Here is a 21,314-nt window from a genome sequence, read left to right on the forward strand (position 1 = left end):
TCCTGCTCTTGGTCCAAGCTTCCTGCGTGGGAATACTGCGGTCCTCCTTTCAGACAGCTGTGAATGACAAAACGCTCGCTGGCTGCCGTCACACCCATTGTCCCGCGAGAGTGCCCTAGCTGGGCCCCACTGCACTCAAGGCGGTGCCTGCTCAGTTGCCCCTCCCACAGGCAGGCGCCGGTGCAGGTGCCAACCAAACGCCCAGGTTCACCCAGCGCCGGATGCTCGCCCTCAAGCCCCGCGAGGCCGCCGGGGGTGCTGGGGTCCCTGCAGGGCAGGGCCACCTGCCGAGGAGCCCCAGCCGCGCCAGAATCGTATCCGGGTAACCGCGCGCCATGAACAGCTCCCTGCGGCCGGGCCCCAGCCGCTGGCGGCGGGCGGCCAGCATCGTGCTGGCGGCAGCCTGGACGCGCCCGGAGACTGCCACCCCGCCGTCGCGCCCGCCGCCCGCCGAGGGCTTCCGGCTGCTGCTGCTGCAGCGCTCCCCGCACCAAGGCTTCATGCCGGGCGCGCACGTCTTCCCGGGCGGAGTGCTGGACGCAGCCGACCGCTCGGCGGACTGGCTGGGCCTCTTCGCGCCGCACCATGGGCCGCCAGGCTTTGGCCTGGGCCCAGCGCCATTCAGCCGGGCCGCTTTCCCGTCGCTACCCCACACCGGTGACAGCAACGCCGACAACACTGGGGCGCTGCCTGAGGACGTAGCCTTCCGCATCTGCGCCGTGCGCGAGGCCTTCGAGGAGGCGGGCGTGCTGCTGCTGCGACCCAGGAGTTCCCCGCCTGGCCCAGCACCAGGGCCCGGCCTCGCCCTGGAGCCGCCCCCGGGCCTGGCAGCCTGGCGCGCCCGCGTGCGCAGGGACCCGCGCCACTTCCTGCGGCTGTGCGCCCACCTAGACTGCACGCCCGACATCTGGGCGCTGCACAACTGGAGTGCATGGCTCACCCCTTTCTCGCGCAGCGCCACTCGCCGCTTCGACACGGCCTTCTTCCTGTGCTGCTTGCGCGAGCCACCGCCTGTCTACCCCGACTTGGCGGAGGTGGTGGGCTACCAGGTAGGGCCTGCTCATGGCCTTGCTGGGGACCGCAGGGATGTGAGAGGGAGGACCCCTCCTGGTGGCCCAGGCCTCCCAGGGACACTTGCATAGGCGGAGCCCAGAGAGAGTAGCCAGGAACGCTTGGAGGGCAGGAAACCCTCACACCTGCAGACTAAAGCCATGCTCTTGGTGAAGCTCTGCTTTCCTAGGCTTTGGGGTCTCAAGGCCTCCAGCCTGTCTCTCCACGTGGTTCCTCCAGCGGAGAACCCCTGTCCTAAGCACTTGTACATGTGTAGAAGTAGTTCATCTCCACAGCCGTTTAATTTGGTTTTCTTCGAGAACAGACTTAGTATGATTTCAGTCTTCCTATTTTTATTTATTTTTGGTACAGATGGGGGTCTTGTCTCTCTGTGTTGCACACCCAGGCTGGTCTCCAGCTCCTGGTGTATCCAGAATTGGTTGCTTCCTGTGGGTTCTTGGTCTCGCTGACTCTAAGAATAAAGCCGCGGACCCTCACAGTGAGTGTTACAGTTCTTAAAGATGGTGTGTCTAGAGTTTGGTCCTTCAGAGGTTCAGATGTGTCTGGAGTTTCTTCCTTCCAGGGGGTTCATGGTCTTGCTGACTTCGGGAGTGAAGCCACAGACCTTCGAAGTGAGTGTTACAGCTCTTAAAGGTGGTGTACCTGGAGTTGTTTGTTCCTCCTGGTGGGTTCGTGGTCTTGCTGACTTTAGGAGTGAAGCTGCAGACCTTTGCGGTCAGTGTTACAGCTCATAAAGTTAGTGCGGACCCAAGGAGTGAGCAGCAGCAAGATTTATTGCAAAAAGCAAAAGAACAAAGCTCCCACAGCATTGAAGGGGACCCCAGTGGTTGACTGCTGCTGGCTGGGATTGGGGGGTGGGGCAGGGGCGCCAGCTTTTATTCCCTTATTTGACCCCGCCCACGTCCTGCTGATTGATCCATTTTATAGAGCACTGATTGGTCCGTTTTTACAGAGTGCTGATTGGTGCATTTACAAACCTTTAGCTAGACATAGAGCACTAATTGGTCCGTTTTTACAGAGTGCTGATTGGTGCATTTGCAAACCTCTAGCTAGACAGAAAAGTTCTCCAAGTCCCCACTCAACCCAGGAAGTTCAGCTGGCTTTACCTCTCAATCCCCCTCTAAACAGGACACCCCAGCTGCTGTTGGGAATTGGGCGATGACTGCTCTAGCTACTTCCTGCTGGATAGGGGCAAAGAAAGTGCCCTGCAGTTGTAGTGTCCTCCAGAGGGGAACTCTCTAGGCCAGTGAAAGGGCCAGCAGGTCGGTCCAGGGGTCCTTGGTAGAAGTTGTTAGTTGAGCTCATTTGGGGTTCTGTTTATAAGACCATCTGTAGCTTGATGGCCTCTATTCTAGAGGAAACAAATTTGACAAGGAGGTTAAAAATACAGGTCCTGAAGGCGAGTAATAGTAAGATGGCTGTCACAGGACCTAGAAAGGGGAGAAGCCATGTTGCCCAACTCCAGAGGTTGGTATAAGAGTTTGAAAGGCATTGTCTGATTTCAGAAGCCTTTTCCTGTAAATGCTGGGCGGCACCTCGCACTATCCCTGACTTGTTAGTGTAAAAGCAACACTCTTCCCCTAAAAAGGCGCCAAGTCCTCCTTTCTCAGCAGTGAGGAGGTCTAGGCCTTGGGGGATTTTGGAGAGTCACTGCTGCCAGAGTCTATGTGGGATTGCAGTTACTATCCTTACTGTACAGATTTTGTTATTTCTTGCAAATTGTCTGAGAAATCCTTTGAGCGTGTGTGGTAGTAGGATAATGAAGTAGATAAACTGGCTATTCTGGTTCCTGTAGCAGTGGCCATTTCTAACCCTATATACATGGGGTATTAGTTGTATGGCCCTGCGCTGAAGGACTTGAGCTTTGAGGGGCACTGATAGGGTCTGATTTCCATAAGATTAGAAGTTAGGATAATATATGTTACACTGTTAACTTTTAGCAAACTTTACTTTTGTTGAAAACCTTGTTAAGTTTGGGATTTCAAGTATTATTTGCTCTTAATAAGACCTCGTTCAGTCCATATTAACTTAAAATTGGTATAGATGGCTCCTTTCTGATTCTGTAAGTACTTTAAGGTTTGGCTAAGTGCAGACAGCTGGCATGTTTGAGCAGACCAATTGTTAGGCAATTTTCCTAACTCTGCTTCTGTAAGAGTTTCCTGATCACTTACTGAATACCCATTGTGTCTTTTTCCTTAATCGCCTGGGAGGAAACATCTATCATCCTGTCCTGAAGGGAGTTCCTCCTACGTCTGGTCAGACCTTCAGATTTAGATCCCCTGTTAGGAAACCTGCTGGGTTAAGGATTTTTGATAGGAAGGCTACGGGTTGTCAGTGGCCTCAGTGCTTTCAGGCTATGCCCTTGTTTACACTGACAACAAGGTGGTATTGGAGTGTTATAGGGTTACAGAGAAGACCTTCAATTATCAATAATAGGTTTTATATTTTTACCTTTTTTTTTTTGGAGACAAAGTCTTGCCAGTCACCCAGGCTGGAGTGCAGTGGCACAGTCTAGGCTCACTGCAACTTCTGCCTCCTGGGTTCAAGCAATTCTCCTGCCTCAGCCTCCCAAGTAGCTGGGATTACAGGCGCACACCACCACCCCCAGCTAATTTTTGTATTTTTAGTAGAGATGGGGTTTCACCATGTTGGCCAAGTTGATCTCGAACTCCTGACCTCGTGATCCATCAGCCTTGGCCTCCCAAAATGCTGGCATTACAGGTGTGAATTATAGGTTTTAAATTTACCCTGGCTTTTAAAGGAATAGGGTACACTGTTATTTCTTTACTACTTCTCTTTCTCTCTGACTCCTTTGTCTCTTCCTCTCTTTCCTTCTGTCTTTGACTTTGTCTCTCTCTTTCTCTCTGCTGCTCTTTTCCTGCCTCTGCCAGCTGCTTATGCTGCTGTTCTCCCCTCTCCTTCCCCTTTTTGGTGGCTTCGGCAGTGTAAGACCGCCACCTCCTTGGGTTTTTGCACTGAGTACAATAACTCCATGATTTCCTCGTGGTATTTAATGGAGGTTCCCCCAGAGGTTAGGAACTCCCTTTCTTTCCATATTGCAGCATGGCCATGTAGGATTAGATAAGCATACTTGCTATCTGTATACACATTTATCCTTTTTCCCTTTCCCTTTCCCAGTTCTAAGGCTCAGTTAAGTGCCACTAGTTCTGCTAACTGGGCGCTGGTCCCTGGGGGGAAGAGGCTTACTTTCTTTTTTTTTTTTTTTTTTTTTTGAGACGGAGTCTCACGCTGTTGCCCAGGCTGGAGTGCAGTGGCGCGATCTCGGCTCACTGCAAGCTCCGCCTCCTGGGTTCAAGCCATTCTCCTGCCTCAGCCTCCTGAGTAGCTAGGACTACAGGCGCCCGCCACCGCGCCCGGCTAATTTTTTGTATTTTTAGTAGAGACGGGGTTTCACTGTGGTCTCGATCTCCTGACCTTGTGATCCGCCCGCCTCGGCCTCCCAAAGTGCAGGCTTACTTTCAAGTACGGTTACATCACTAACTGTGGCATAACCTGCCCTTTGTATCCCATTTTCCACAGAGGAACTTCCATCGGTATATAGGCTAAGGTCTGGATTAGCTAAGGGGACTTCTAAGAGATCCTCTTGGGCGGCATAAGTCTGGACTACAACCTATTGGCAGCCATGCTCGACCAGCTCCCCATCCTCTGGGAGCAAAGCGGCAGGGCTGAGGGCCTCACACATATGCACTTGAAGCACCAGTCCCTCAAGGAGTAGTGCCTGGTATCTAAGCAGGCGGTTGTCTGATACCCATAAACTTCCTTTGGCACCTAGTGTGCCATTTACATCATGAGTAGTCCAGACAGCGAGATCCTTTCCTTGTATTATTGTGATAGTCTCTGACACTAAGACATCCACTGCCACAGCTACCTGTAAACAGTGACGCTAGCCTTTTGCTACTATATCAGTTTCCTTACTTAGGTATGCCACTGGCTGTGGGGTTGTCCCACGAGTCTGAGTAAGGACCCCAAGAGCTATTCCTGCTCTCTCTGTGACGTTTAAAGAAAAGTTTCGTCCTGTGGGAAGGCTTAAGGCTGGAGCTTGAGTTTGTTCCTTCCAATGCCCAGATTTCAGGGTTGATTCCCTGCTCAGGCAGGGGACAAGTGGTTAACTTGTTCCCCATATTCATGTAGATAATAGCTGCAGCTTCGGCTAATATATCCCTCCCTAATAAGGGTGTGGGACTTTCAGGCATAATAAGAAAGGCATGTGAAAAGAGCAAAGTCTCCCAGTTACAACTGAGGAGGTGGGAGAAATACCTGGTTACAGGCTGTCCCAGGATTCTTCGGATGGTAACAGACCTTGAGGACAGTCATCCAGGACAGGAGATTAACACTGAGAAGGCCCTGCCAGTGTCCAGGAGGAAGTCAATTTCCTGGCCCTCAATGGTTATACATAGCCAGGGCTCAGTGAGAGTGATGACATCAGCTGGTGCTTGCCCCAGGCACCCTCAGTCCTGTTGTTGCATCATCTGGTTGGCGGCTTCTGTCCCAGAGAACCTTTGTCCTCTGGGACAGTGTGCCTTCCAGTGATTGCCTCGGCATAGTGGACATGGGTGAGGGGGCAGCTTGTTTCTCATAGGACAATATTTTTTTAAAAAGTGTCCTTGTAAACCACACTGATAACAGGCCCTACCGGGTGATTGGCCTGCTCCATTTTCTGTCCTCTCTGAACCACCAAGGTTTGTTTTTCTGAGGGCCATGACTAAGGCTGTGGTCTTTCTCTGATCTCGCTTTTCCTTTTGGGCCTGTTCCTCTTGGTCCCTATTATAGAACACTGAGGTCGCCAGGTTTACTAATGCCTCCAGATTTTGTTCAGGGCCCAGGGCTCGCTTTTGGAGCTTTCTCCTGATATCTGTGGCTGATTGGGTAATAAACTTATCTTTTAGGATCAAATGACCGTCAAATGAGTTGAGTGACAGAGGAGTATATTTTCTTAATGCCTCCCCTAGCCGCTCGAGGAAGGCAGAAGGATTTTCTTCCTTTCCCTGTGTTATGGTGGACATCATTGAATAATTCATGGGCTTTTTCCTAATTCTCCTTAGTCCTTCTAGAACACAGGTCAACAGATGTTTATGACTCCAGTCCCCATGATCTGAGTCGAGGTCCCAGTGGGGATCCATACTGGGGTCGGCTTGCTGACTGGTAGAGAATTTATCCCTTTCTTTGGCTGTCATTCTATCGTTTATTTGACTAAGATACCAGGTATCTCCAAACTCTTGGGCTGCAGCTAAAGCCACATTCTTTTCATTAAAGGCCAGGGTTTGATCTAACAATAGCATGACATCTCTCCAAGTGAGATCGAAGGTTTGCCCTGGACCCTGTAGGACATCTATGTACCTATCAGGATCATCCAAAAGCTTCCCAAGGTCTGCCTTGATCTGCTTTAAATCAGAGAGGGAGAAGGGGACATGTACCCGAGTTTGGACCAAGTTCCCCTTCCCCTACAGCTTGAAGGGCACATAACCGATGGCCTGGGGGTTTTTGTGGTCCTTGGGAGATTTCTTTGCTTGTTTCCTTCTGGGCAGAGGGTATTAGAGGAGGCTTATCATTAATAGGAAGGGTAGCTATAGGGAGGATAGGATATGGGCGTAAGCTGAGAGATCCTCCTGTGGGATGTAAATTGCAAGCTTTGCATAGTGGTGTATTCTTCAGTGAAAAGAAAGCCTGGACATAGGGTATTTCACTCCATTTGCCTTCCCTCTTACAGAAAAGGTCAAGCTGCAGGATAGTATTGTTATACTTCCTTCAGGTGGCCATTTTTCCCCATCAGAGAGAGAATATTGGAGCCAGGCCATAGTGCAGAAAAAAATGAGGCACCTCTTTTTCAGGGTTTGTGGGTCAAATTGGTACCAATGGCTTAGAATGCATTTCAAGGGTGAGCCTGTTGGTGCCTGAGTGTTTCCCATCTGAAAGGCAAAACCACCCAAGATTTTGGTTTGTTTGTTTCTCCCCTGCCCAAGAACCCACAACGGTCCCTGGACCCTGCTGATTGGACTAGTTGCGCTCACCGACGCAGCAGCAGAAACACTAGTTCTCCTCCTAGACCACAAGGAGGACCGAGGGAGGTCGGATTTAGTGGCCCTTACCGACGCATTCTCGAAAACCTGCACCCTTGCCTGTCCTCCTAGACCACAAAGCGAGAAAAATCGGATTTAGTGGCCCTTACCAACGCATTATCAAAAACCTGTTAGAGTCCTAAGCATTCTCCTGTTAGTATTGGGACTTTACCCCTGTCCTATAAAGATATTATGCTCCAAAAACGAAGTGGAGGGCCATACCCTGAGGGAGGGAAGGGATCTCCAGAGTTGGAAGAGTGACGCCTTTTGTCCCCACTTAGAATAGGAAGGATACAATTTCTGAGGCTCCCTATATTCTAGCTTCAGGAATAGCTTTTGTTAGGCCTTTTTGTCTGAGGAGGGATCCTAAAATTCCAGATAGTCACCCCCTACGACGGGGCTTTGGGCAAAAATTATGTCTTTCTGATTGGTGAGCCCGGGTGTCTAAAGAAGGCAACAGAGTCCTGAAGTTTATACTAAAAATCATTCTTAAAGGAGAAACTAGAAAATCACCAGAGACAGGGAGTGGGTTTTAGAAGAGGGACTAGCCTCAGAGAAGAGAGGCAAGAGGAAGTTTGTCTGACAGGCGTTGAGACCCAGGAGGCAAGGGTCAGGATAGATAGGAGAGATGGGCGAGTCTCGCTTAGGCGACATGACTTTGAGAGTTCCACTCATGACTGCAGGGTCAACCAACTTGTTGTCGGGACCCCGGAGCTGAATGGCTTTCCTCTCTGTCGACCCTCGGCTCAGCGCAGAAGTACAGGAAAAGTAGAAGTTGGTTCCAGGCAAACCAACCCTCCCAACTCCGAGTTGGGGGTTGTTAGAGAGCGCTTTCCCAGAAAGCCTGACACCTGTGTCTTTAGTCCAGTGGCTGCACTAGTCACTTTTAACTGGCCAACAGGTGCCCGGTATTTAGCCCCCGAATTCTAAGGAAAAATAGGACAGAATAGCAAGTGAACGGGATCCAATGGTACTCACCGCTCGGCCATAGGTGATAGTCCCTTTGTGGTTGCCAAAATGTGTCCAGAATTGGTTCCTTCCAGTGGGTTCTTAGTCTCGCTGACTTCAAGAATGAAGCCGCAAACCTTTGCGGTGAGTGTTACAGCTCTTAAAGACGGTGTGTCCGGAGTTTGTTCATTCAGATGTTCAGATACGTCCGGAGTTTCTTCCTTCCAGTGGGTTCGTGGTCTCGCTGACTTCAGGAGAGAAGCTGCAGACCTTTGCGGGCAGTGTTACAGCTCATAAAGGTAGTGCAGACCCAAAGAGTGAGCAGCAGCAAGATTTATTGCAAAGAGCAAAAAAAAAACAAACCTTCCAGGGCATGGAAGGGGAGCAGAACAGGTTGCCCTTTGCTGGCAGGGGTGGTCACCCTTTTTCCTCCTATTTGGCCCCGCCCTTATCCTGCTGATTGGTCCATTTTACAGAGCACTGATTGGTCCATTTTACAGAGCGCTGATTGGTCCATTTTTGTAGAGTGCTGATTGGTGTGTTTACAAACCTTTAGCTAGACACAGAGCGCTGATTGGTGCATTTTTACAGAGTACAGATTGGTGCATTTACAAACCTTTAGCTAGACACAGAGCACTGATTGGTGCATTTTTACAGAGTGCTGATTGGTGCATTTGCAAACCTTTAGCTAGACACAGCGCTGACTGGTGCACTTACAAACCATTAGCTAGACACAGAGCACTGATTGGTGCGTTTTTACAGAGTGCTGATTGGTGCTTTTACAAACCTTTAGCTAGACACAGAGCACTGATTGGTGCATTTTTACAGAGTGCCAATTGGTGCATTTACAAACCTTTAGCTAAACAGAAAAGTTCTCCAAGTCTCCACTCAACCCAGGAAGTCCAGCTGGCTTCATTTCTGGGCTCAAGTGATTCTCCAGTCTCAGCTTCCCAGGTAGCTGGGCCCATAGGCACGTGCAACCATGCTTGGCTAATTGTTTTATTGTTTGTAGAGACTAGCTCTTGCTATGTTGCTTAGGCAGGTCTTGAACTCCTGGCCTCAAACGACCATCTGGCTTCAGCCTCCCAAATTCTTGGGGATTATTGGCATAAGCTACTGTGCCTGGCCAGTTTCAATCTTTTAAAATTTATTGACCAATACAGTGACTGACACCTGTAATCTCAGCATTTTGGGAGAACAAGGCCAGAGGATTGATTGAGCTCAAGAACTCAAGACCTGCCTGGACTGTAACATACTAAGACCTCATATCTACCAAAAAAATTAAAAATTAGCTGGGCATGGTGGTACATGCCTGTGGTTCCCATTACTGAGGGAGCTGAGGTGGGTGGGAGGATCACTTGAGCCTGGGAGGTTGAGGCTGTAGTAAGCCATGATCACACCACTGCACTTCAGCCTGGACAACAGAGACCCTGTCTCAAAAAAAAAAAATTATTGAGATTTGTTATAAGGCCATGAATATGGTCTGTTTTGGTGAATGTTCCCTTTGCACTTGAGAAAATACGTATTCTGCTGTTTGTTGGTATTTTTGTAAAAATGTCAAATTAGGTTGAGTTATTCATAGCATCTTGCAGGTTTTTTTTTTTTTTTTTTTTTTTGAAACGGAGTCTTGCTCTGTCACCCAGGCTGGAGTGCAGTGGCCTGATCTCGGCTCACTGAAACCTCCGCCTCCCGGGTTCAAGTGATTCTCCTGCCTCAGTCTCCTGAGCAGCTGGGATTACAGGTGCCTACCACCATGCCTAGCTAATTTTTGTATTTTTAGTAGAGACAGGGGTTTCACTGGGTTGGTCAGGCTGGTCGTGAACTCCTGACCTCAGGTGATCCACCTGCCTGGGCCTCCCGAAGTGCTAGGATTACAGGCGTGAGCCACTGTGCCTGGCCAGTCTTGCAGGTCTTCTATATCATTTCCTTGTTTCATCAGGTGCTGAGAGAGGAATGCAGAAATCTTCAACTAATAATTGTGGAGTTGTCTTTTTCACCTTTTAGTTCTATCAGATTTGGCTTCATGTATTTTGAAGCTCCCATGGAAGATACTGACTGTATCCACATTTAAGACTTCTAAAAGTTCATGGTTTAACTCTTTAATGATTATGAAATATCCTTCTTTATTCCTGGTTATAATCTTTATTCTGAAATCATGAAATTTACTCTGTTTGATATTAATATAGCCACTCTGACTTTCTTTTGATTCATGTTAGTATATTTTCCATCCTTTTAAGCTATCTATGTCTTTGTTATTTAAAGTGTGTTTCTGACTGGATGCAGTGGCTTACACCTATAATCCCAACACTTTGGGAGGCCAAGGAGGGCTGATCACCTGAGTTCAGGAGTTTGAGACCAGCCCAGCAACATAGCGAAACCCTGTCTATACTAAAAATACAAAAATTATCCGGGTGTGCAGGGGTCTGTCCCACAGACCCTGACCCAACGATGGATGAATAACGTGCACTGATACAGATATTCTGCTTTACCATTCTGGCTGAGCATTAGGCCTACTTACAGACTCCCAGGAGAGTGCTGTAAACAGTTGCGACCTCAACCTTGACCAGCCATTTATTCAGTAAAGATTAATTGACAAAGGCTTGAGTCAACACCAACACCACTAGAGGGTAATTGACCTTGTGGCCACCCCAAATAGAAAGCAATTAAGCATCTGTGGTAGATCAAAGGTTAGTCTTAGGACCACATGAGTAAACAAGCTAGTTAGATAAACTCCCCACATTCCTTTGTATCTACTTAATTAATTAATTTTTTTGAGACAGAGTTTCGCTCTGCTGCCCAGGCTGGAGTGCAGTGGCACAATCTTGGCTCACTGTAAGCTCCGTCTCCCAGGTTCACACCATTCTTCTGCCTCAGCCTCCGGAGTAGCTGGGACTACAGGCGCCTGCCACCACGCCTGGCTAATTTGTGTGTGTGTGTGTGTGTGTATTTTTAGTAGAGATGGGGTTTCACCATGTTAGCCAGGATGCTCTCGATCTCCTGACCTCGTGATCCACCCGCCTTGGCTTCCCAAAGTGTTGGAATTACAGGCGTGAGCCACCACACCTGGCCTACTTTAATTTATTTAACTAACGGTAAATGGACTAGGCTGCCTTCAGCCAGATCTGTTACTGAAGTTATGCAAACTCTCAGGCCTTCCAGGAGGGTTTCTGGCTAGTATAACTAAATTTTTTCCCACCAGCCTGACTGAACCCTCATACAGGTAGAGACAGGAGAATTGCTTGAACTCAGGAGGCAGAGGTAGCCGTGGGCCAAGATCATGCCACTGCACTCCAGCCTGGGTGACAGAGTGAGACTCCATCTATAAAAAAGAGAAAAAAGTATGTTTCTTGTAGGCAGCATGTAGTCTTGTTTTTTATCTGATATAAAAACTTCTGCTTTTTAGTTGGAGTGTTTATTTATATTTGTTATTGTCAACAAGGTTAGATTCAAATCTACCATCTTACTACTCATTTTTTCCCCATCTATTTGTACTGTTTTTCTTATGACCATTTTATTTCCATTATTAACTTACTATGTCTCTTTGTAGTTGCTCTAAAATTTGCAATATACATTTTTCATTTCATTTATAGAGTTAGAACCTTGCAATAGTATACTTGTTTTTTCTCTCCTATCCTTTATGCTATTGTTGTCATACATTTGACTTTTATTATAAACTCTACAATACACTCTGATTATTTTTGCTTTAGACCATCAATGTTTTTTTTTTTTTTTTTTTTTTTTTTAAGACAGGGTTCACTCTTTTCACCCAGGCTGGAATGCAATGGCATGATCTTGGCTCACTGCACCCTTCACCTCCCGGGTTCAAGCTATTCTCCTGCTTCAGCCTCCCTTGTAGCTGGGATTACAGGCATATGCCACCACGCCCAGCTAATTTTGTATTTTTAGTAGAAACGGGGTTTCTCCATGTTGGTCAGGCTGGTCTCGAACTCCCGACCTCAGGTCATCCGCCCACCTCGGCCTCTCAAAGTACTGAGATTACAGGCATCAGCCACCCTGCCTAGCCTAGACCATAGTCTTAATGAGAAAAAATGTCTTATGTTTACCTGCATATTTACCTTTGTTTTTTGAGACAGAGTTTCGTTCTTGTTCCCCAGGCAGCAGTGCAATGGTGCCATCTCGGCTCACCACAACCTCTGCCTCCTGGGTTCAAGTGATTCTCCTGCCTCAGCCTCCCAAGTATCTGGGATTACAAGCATGCGCCCACCATGACTGGCTAATTTGTGTTTTTAGTAGAGATGGGATTTCTCCATGTTGGTCAGGCTGGTCTTGAACTCCTGACCTCAGGTGATCCACCTGCCTCAGCCTCCCAAAATGCTGGGATCGCAGGCGTGGGCCACTGTGCCCAGCCTATTTTTTTTTTTTTTTTTTTTTTTTTGAGACAGAGTCTTACTGTGTCACCCAGGCTGGAGTGCAGTGGCACGATCTTGGCTCACCACAACCTCCGCCTCTCTGGTTCAAGCGATTCTCCTGCCTCAGCCCCCTGAGTAGCTGGGATTACATGCACCCACCACCACACCCAGCTACTTTTTGCATTTTTAGTAGAGACGAGGATTCACCATGTTGGCCAGGCTGGTCTCGAACTCCTGACCTCAGGTGATCCACCCAGCTGGGCCTCCCAAAGTGCTGAGATCACAGGCGTGAGCCACCATGCCCAGCCACATATTTACTATTTTTAGCACTCTTTATTCCTTTGTGTAGCTCTAAATCTATCTCTGGTATCCTTCTGCCTAAAGAAGTTTCTTTAATATTTCTTGTAGCATAGATCCTATGACAATGAGTCCTCTAACTTTTGCTTGCTTGGAAATAACTATTTTGCCTTTGTTTTTGAAAGATACTTTGGCTAGGTATAAAATTCTAGGTTGATAGGTTTTTTTCTTTATGTACCTAAAAATATTGCTCTCTTGTTTGCTAGTTTGCATAAATTTCTTATGAGAGGTCTGTTACCACTCTTGCAGGTAATTTTTTTTTTTTTTGAGACAGTTTTGCTCTGCCGCCCAGGCTGGAGTGCAATGGTGCGATCTTGGCTCACTGCAACCTCCGCCTCCCAGATTCAAGCAATTCTTCTGCCTCAGCCTCCTGAATAGCTGGGATTACAGGCATGTGCCACCACGCCCAGCTAATTTTTGTATTTTTAGTAGAGATGGGGTTTCACAATGTTGATCAGGCTGGTCTCGAACTCCTGATCTCATGATCCGCCTGCCTCAGCCTCCCAAAGTACTGGAATTACAGGTGTGAGCCACCATGCCTAGTCTCTTGCAGGTAATATTTTTTATTTCTTTCATCATGTTGATGTTTTCCTTTGTATCTTTAAACCAGTGGAACATACTTACAGCATTGTTTTTAATGCCCTTTTCTGCTAACTTAATCATTGCTATAATTTCTGGATCTGTTTTTGTTGACTTATTTTTTTTCTAGTTTTGGATAATGTTTTCTCGCTTCATCATGTCTTGCAGTTTTTACTGAATGTTGGATATTGTGACTTTATGTTGTTGAGTGCTGGATCTTGTCGTATTCCTTTAAAGAGCACTGGACTTTGGGCCAGGCATGGTGGTTCACGCCTGTAATCCCAGCACTTTGGGAGGCCGAGGCGGGTGGATCACCTGAGGTCAGGAGTTCTACACCAGCCTGGCCAACATAGTGAAACCCCGTCTCAAGTAAAAATACAAAAATTAGCTGGGTGTGGTGGCAGGTGCCTGTAATCCCAGCTACTTGGGGGGCCAAGGCAGAAGAATTGCTTGAACCTGGGAGGCAGAGGTTGCAGTGAGCTGAGATCGTGCCATTGCACTCCAGCCTGGGGGACAAGAGCAAGACTTTGTCAAAAAAAATATATATATATTGGACCTTGGCTGGTCTAGGAAAAAAAAAGAGAGAGAGTATTGGACATTTCTTTTTTTTTTTTTTTTTTTTTTTTTTTGAGACGGAGTCTCGCTCTGCCGCCCAGGCTGGAGTGCAGTGGCCGGATCTCAGCTCACTGCAAGCTCCGCCTCCCGGGTTCACGCCATTCTCCTGCCTCAGCCTCCCGAGTAGCTGGCATTACAGGCGCCCACCACCTCGCCCGGCTAGTTTTTTTTTTTGTATTATTTAGTAGAGACGGGGTTTCACCGTGTCAGCCAGGATGGTCTCGATCTCCTGACCTCGTGATCCGCCCGTCTCGGCCTCCCAAAGTGCTGGGATTACAGGCTTGAGCCACCGCGCCCGGCCTCGAGTATTGGACATTTCTTAGCAAGCAGTTAAGTGATCGCAAATTACCTTAATTGTCTTGAGGTTTAATTTTAACTGATTTTAAATGATGTTAGCATGGGACTATAGTAGCTTTTATTCTAGAGCTAATTTAGCTGCACTGTTTTTTTTTTTTTTGAGACATATTCTCACTCTGCCACCCAGGCTGGAGTGCAGTGGCGTGATCTTGGCTCACTGCAACCTCCACCTCCCTGGTTCAAGTGATTCTTGTGCCTCAACCTCCCAAGTAATTGGGATTGCAGGCACGTGCCACCATGCCTGGCTAATTTTTATATTTTTAGTAGAGTCGGGGTTTCACCATGTTGGCCAGGCTGGTCTTGAACTCCGGACCTCAGGTGATCCACCCACCTCTGCCTCCCAAAGTGCCGGGATTACAGGCGTGAGTCACTGCACCTGGCTATTAGCTGCACTTCTAAATGTGTGACCCTTATAAGGTCTACTTGAGTGCTGCTTATGTTCAACATGATCGCTCCACTGTGATTGGAAGGAATTCCAATAATCCTTGGCCCCAGGTGAGCTCTGGGAGTTTAATCTTAAAGCTCTCAGGTAATTGTTCTTTCTTCAGAAATCATTCTCTCCTTGTGTATACAGTGGTCAGTAAAGTAAAATACTAATCATAGGAAAAAAAAAAAAGAGGCATCATTCTTTCCTGGTCTCACGTGGTTTCACCTTATGCATACATGGATAAGTGTTGAGTGAAGATTCAAGTGCACCCTACACAGATTTCTAGAGCTCTACTCTGGAGGTCTTTCCTCTCAGGTACAGCTTTACCCTTGGTTTCTCTTTCCATGGTTTGAGTTACCCTCAATCAACCAAGGTCTGAAAATATTAAGATATTTGGAGACAGAGAAAGACCACATTCACTAACTTTTATTACAGGAATTGCTATCATTGTTCTAGTTTATTATAAGTTATTGTTGGCTGAGCACGGTGGATCATACCTGTATTCCCAACCCCTTGGGGGACCAAGACGGGCAGATCACCTGAGGTCGGGAGTTCGAGACCAGCCTGACCAACAGGAAGAAACCCCATCTCTACTAAAAATACAAAATTAGCTGAGCGTGGTAGCACATGCCTGTCATCCCAGCTACTCGGGAGGCTGAGACAGGAGAATCGCTTGAACCCGGGAGGCGGAGTTTGCCGTGAGCAGAGATCGTGCCATTGCGCTCCAGCCTGGGTAACAAAAGCGAGACTCCATCTCAAAATAATAATAATAAGTTATTGTTAATGTCTTACTGGGCCTAATTCATCAATTAAACTTTATCATAGGTGTGTATGTGTAGGAAGAGCATAGTTTGTATAAGGCTTAGCACTTCCTTAATTTCATGCATCCCCTAGGGATCTGGGAAAGTATCCCTCTTGCATAAGCGGAGACTACTGTATGCTGCTTCCCAAATTCTGCTGTGTGGACTTCCCAAAATCCAAGCTGTGTCTCAAGTCAGTGAAAATCCCAGGCTCTGATTAGTCTCTTGTTCCCTGGGTCACAGCCCGGGAATTCCCTTTAAGCAGTAACCCTGGCCATGGTAGGACTCACCTCCCGTTGTAGCCTCCCAGGTGGCTGGGATTACAGGCGTGAGCCACTGCACTCAGCAGGAAAGCATTGCATTTTGTACACTGCTTTACTAGTAAGAAGTAATCAGTTACGTGATAAGGTATTGTAACCTGTGGTCTGGACTCACCTGAACAGGTTGGATCAAGTGGGTGGATGCCTGCCATTTAACTCTTTGTCTTCATTGTTATCACTGAACTCATACGGTTGCCTTGGAAATCACATAGAGAGATTGGGTGGTCCTTTGAGGCCCAGAGCTCTGTTTTTTAAATGCCGTTTTGGCCAACTGCAGAATGATTAGCGGACTCACTGAACTCATAGATTGCTGGACGCCATAGCAGGGCCCTGGGAATGTGAAGGCTTCACAGGCTTCGCCGTCAACGTTTAAGCATGTACGAGCTTGCAAACCTTTGACCTACAGCCATCTGAAGCAGAAAGCAATTCCAAATCCTTTAGGGGTAAGAATCAGTTTATCCTAGGTGTATAAGTGGATATTTAGTAAGCCAACTAAAGAACAACCGTATGGCCGGGCACGGTGGCTCGCACCTGTAATCCCAGCACTTTGGGAGGCTGAGGTGAGTGGATCACAAAGTCAGGATTTTAAGACCAGCCTGGACAAGATGGTGAAATGCCATCTCTACTAAAGATACAAACATGAGCCAGGATGGTGGCGGGTGCCTGTAGTCTCAGCTACTCGGGAGGCTCAGGCAGAGAATTGCTTGAACCCGGGAAGTAGAGGTTGCAGTGAGCCGAGATTGCGCTACTGCACTCCAGCCTGGGCGACAGAGCGAGACTCGGTCAAAAAAAAAACATCAGACCTGTAATCCTAGCACTTTGGGAGGCCGAGGTGGGTGGATCATGAGGTCAGGAGATCAAGACCATCCTGGCTAACACAGTGAAACCCTGTCTCTACTGAAAATACAAAAAATTAGCCGGGCGTGGTGGCGGGTGCCTGTAGTCCCAGCTACTCGGGAGGCTGAGGCAGGAGAATGGCATGAACCAAGGAGGTGGAGCTTGCAGTGAGCCAAGATCATCACACCACTGCACTGTAGCCTGGGTGACAGAGTGAGACTCCGTCTCAAAAAAAAAAAAAAACCTTTGAGGTTATTCCGTATCCATTGAATCAGCTCCTTTTATCTCAATGTCTATGGAAAGAAGGCTCAGGAAGGACAGCAGGTTGTAGAATGAAGCCACTGAAGTTTACTGGGCAAACACTGCCTGGCTGAAACCCTACCAAGTTACTACTCTCTCGACTGTAGGCTGAGTCATGCCGGGTGACTTCCTGAAAGCTGCTGTTGCTCCTGAAGCTTCACCACTGTTGTACCATGTGGCACACATCACCACATCACAAAGCATTTTGGTTGCTCCAGTCCCCATACGGCCTAGGAGAGCTTTGTGGTGTTCATCATTATATCCTCAGGATCTAGCCAAGTACCCATTTCCTGGAGGAATGAACAGGCACCAAATTCTCAATCTACTGTGATGAGTTTACCCTTTGGAGTCTTTCTTCTTTCAGCAGGGACCAGAACCACCTGACCCTCTCTGCATCTCCCACCTCTTAGGCTGAACAGCTCTCCCAGGTCAAGCCTCGGCGGTCTGCCCTGGTTTATTTACTAGTTCTGAGGATCAGTGTCCCAGTAAGCAACCTCTTAAGAGGATCAACCCAGCTTTCTTCACTGAATCTTTTCATGTTGTCTCGGAGGGATCTCACAGCGTGCATTAATGAATTCATTTTACACATTCAATTCTACCTTAGGTACAGATGTGACTATCTCAAGTCTCACATTATCTATGGCGTAAACCTTAGGAAACCCTGCTTTTGTCTTTCACAGTGGTCATCTCCATCGGAGACAACTGAAAGTTTCTTATCAAAAGAAATTTGGTTGGCACCCCCACAGTTCTACGAAGTGAGAAGACTTGCAAACTTTGCCTCTTTCTCTGACTTGCACAAATTTTGTTTGGGTCGTGCATTAGAAGGACTGGAAAGGTGGCTGCCTATCATCTTGTTAACTGCTGATGGGATGGTCCATCTTTTACCAGGTAAGCCAGTGAAGCATCAGTGCTTTGGTTAGTATTCACATTCAGTGCCCTGGGCTGCATGGCAGTATTGCCCAACATAGAGACAGGAATTACAGTCTGTGTTTTGTAGTCTACAGGTATTAGCTAAGTAAGATCAAAGCCTATAAAATATCCATATTATTATAACCAGAAATTCTGCGTAATATCATATACCTACACATACATTTATATTAATATATTTCCTAGACATTGACAAAGGTCTTTCTCATGTCATTTCTCACTTTTTCTTTTTTTTGAAACAGAGTCTCCCTCTGTCACCCAGACTGGAGTGCAGTGGCACGATCTTGACTCACTGCAACCTCTGCCTCCCAGGTTCAAGCGATTCTCTGCCTCAGCCTCCCGAGTAGCTGGGATTACAGGTGCCCGCCACCAAGCCCAGCTAATTTTTGTATTTTTGTTTTTAGTAGAGATGGGGTTTCACCATCTTGGCCAGGCTGGTCTTGAACTCCTGACCTTGTGATCCACCCACCTTGGCCTCCCAAAGTGCTGGGATTATAGTCATGAGCCACCGCGCCTGGCCGATTTCTCAGGTTTTTGCATTTTAAGTTTGAACTACAAGAACTCTTAAGTTGTCATCTAATTTGAATTAGGGAGCTTTTTTTTTGTTGTTTTTTGTTTTTTTCGAGACAGTTTTGCTCTTGTCACCCAGGCTGGAGTGCAATCTGGGCTCACTGCAACCTTTGCTTCCTGGTTTCAAGCAATACTCCTGCCTCAGCCTCCTGAGTAGCTGGAATTACAGGCGTGTGCCACCACGCCTGGCCAATTTTTTTGTATTATTAATAGAGACAGGGTTTCACCATGTTGGCCAGGCTGGTCTTGAACTCCTTACCTCAGGTGATCCACCTGCTTCAACCTCCCTAAATTCTGGGATTATAGGCTTGAGCACTGCACCCAGCCAAGTTTGTTTTTTTTCAATTGAATGTAATTTCAATTGAAACTTTGAATTATGAAATTATGAATAAAATAAAAATGTTAACTCTATCTCAACTGAAAATATACAAAAAAAACCAAATCAGCCGGGTGTGGTTGCACACGCCTGTAATCCCAGCTCCTCAGGAGGCTGAGGCAGGAGAATTGCTTAAACCCATGAGATGGAGGTTGCAGTGAGCCAAGATTGTGCCACTGCACTCCAACCTGGGCAACAGAGCAAGACTCTCTGTCAAAAAAGAAAATAAAAATGGCTAGGCGTGGTGGCTCATGCCTGTAATCTCAGCACTTTAGGAGGCCAAAGCAGGTGGATCACCTGAGGTCAGGAGTTCGAGACCAGCCTGACAAACACAGAGAAACCCCGTTTCTACTAATAATACAAAATTAGCTGGATGTGGTGGCACATGCCTGTAATCCCAGCTACTTGGGAGGCTGAGGCAGGAGAATCGCTTGAACCCGGGAGGCGGAGGTGGCAGTGAGGTGAGATTGCGCCATTGCACTCCAGCCTGGGCAACAAGAGCAAAACTGTGTCTCAAAAAAAAAGATTTGTTACTCAACCTACAGGGGGGAAATTTAGCAGTTTGTTTGTTTGTTTGTTTGTTTGAGACAGAGTCTCACTCTGTTGCCCAGACTGGAGTGCAGTCGCCCAGGCTGGAGTGCAGTGGCGTGATCTTGGCTCACTGCAAGCTCCGCCTCCCAGGTTCACACCATTCTCCTGCCTCCGCCTCCCGAGTAAATGGGACTACAGGTGCCCGCCGCCACGCCCAGCTAATTTTTTGTATTTTTTAGTAGAGACAGGGTTTCACTGTGTTAGCCAGGATGGTCTTGATCTCCTGACCTCATGATCCACCTGCCTCGGCCTCCCAAAGCGCTAGGATTACAGGCGTGAGCCACCGCATCTGACCAGTTTAGCAGTTTTGATGTAATTTTTCTAAATTAACCCAAAGATGTTAAGAACAGCCCAGTTTGAAACACCAAACGTATATGGATATCAAGGCCAAACTTAGTATTGAATAGAATAAAGAGAGTCATAAACTATTAAAACAATTACAGTTCACAGTGGAAACATACCAGTCATAGATGTTTATGAGCCCAAAGAAAACTCTTGACTGGGGCGTTGTGAGGGGATATTAAAAACACAAGAAAGAGGACAGGTGCAGTAGTTCAGGCCTGTAATCCCAGCACGTTGGGAGGCTGAGGTGGGTGAATCATTTGAGATCAGGAATTTGAGACCAGCCTGGTAAATACGGCGAAACCTGTCTCTACTAACAATACAAAGGATTAGCCAGGCATGGTGGCAGGCACCTGGAATCCCAGCTACTTGGGAGGCCGAGGCATGAGAATAGCTTGAGCCCTGGAGGTGGAGCCGAGATCGCGCCACTGCATGCTAGCCTGGGCAACAGAGTGAGACTCCATCTCAAAAAAAAAAAACAAAAAAAGACCAAAAAAACACAATAAAGAAATTGAGGTAAGCTCATAGAATTAGATTAGTTAACAATTATCTCAGTTCAAACATATTAAACAGATCAAAATAAATAATGATTTAACAACTATCTCAGTTCCAGACATATTAAATAGATCAAAATAAATACTGATTTGTATGTCCCTAATATATCGGAGTGATTTATAAAATAATACTCGATGGAATTAAATTTTTATCCCTTCTGCCATGGTGAAAAATAATATTGTATTTAAAAATAAAATCAAATTTTTTCCTTTTTCAGGTGATGAGCTATATTTAGAAGATTCAGACTTTTTGGAAAATCTTATGTCTACTGAAAAAAAGACTGAGGAAATCATGAAGGAAGGCAAGCAATTTCACCGGATAGTGATACACAATCGCCACCTTTATGATATCCATGTGACTGTTCAGTCAAAGCATAAGCACGTTTATCCTAAGAACTCTGTAGTAAGTAAGAGCCATTTGTAGGGTGCTCAAGCTTGTTGGTAAAATGGCCTACTTGAAGTCCTCATGAATAATGAGGGTTGAATTTCATTTGCTTGAAACTTAAGGAAGTTTGTGCCTATAAAATTTACTGCAATTCAGTATTTCTTTTTTCTTTTCTTTTTTTTTTTTTTTTTTTTTCTGAGACAGAGTCTTGCTCTGTCACCCAGGCTGGAGTGCAGTGGCATAATCTCGGCTCACTGCAAGCTCTGCCTCACGGATTCATGCCATTCTCCTGCCTTAGCCTCCCGAGTAGCTGGGACTACAGATGCCCACCACCATGCCTGGCTAATTTTTTTGTATTTTTAGTAGAGATGGGGTTTCACCGTGTTAGCTAGGATGGTCTTGATCTCCTGACCTCGTGATCTGCCCACCTTGGCCTCTCAAAGTGCTGGGATTACAGGCGTGAGCCACCACACCTGGACTTTTTTTTTTTTTTTTTTTTTTGAGACAGAGT

The 21,314-nt window shown here is 47.0% G+C and overlaps 1 protein-coding gene and 1 long non-coding RNA gene across 2 annotated transcripts; both read left to right on the forward strand.

Moving 5' to 3' along the window:
* Window positions 1–335: 335 nt before the first annotated feature.
* On the forward strand, window positions 336–20,942 carry NUDT19 (nudix hydrolase 19). The gene is given in 3 exon segments (NM_001194362.2): window positions 336–1,049; window positions 17,739–17,946; window positions 20,637–20,942. Coding segments are annotated over 3 exon segments (1,128 nt in total). The 3' UTR covers window positions 20,843–20,942.
* On the forward strand, window positions 12,466–14,990 carry LOC144337380 (uncharacterized). The gene is made up of 2 exons (XR_013410426.1): window positions 12,466–13,346; window positions 14,297–14,990. It is a non-coding gene; the product is annotated as an uncharacterized LOC144337380 (long non-coding RNA).
* Window positions 20,943–21,314: the final 372 nt, after the last annotated feature.

Source organism: Macaca mulatta, chromosome 19 (genome assembly GCF_049350105.2).
Source record: "Macaca mulatta isolate MMU2019108-1 chromosome 19, T2T-MMU8v2.0, whole genome shotgun sequence".
NCBI classification, from domain to species: Eukaryota; Metazoa; Chordata; class Mammalia; order Primates; family Cercopithecidae; genus Macaca; species Macaca mulatta.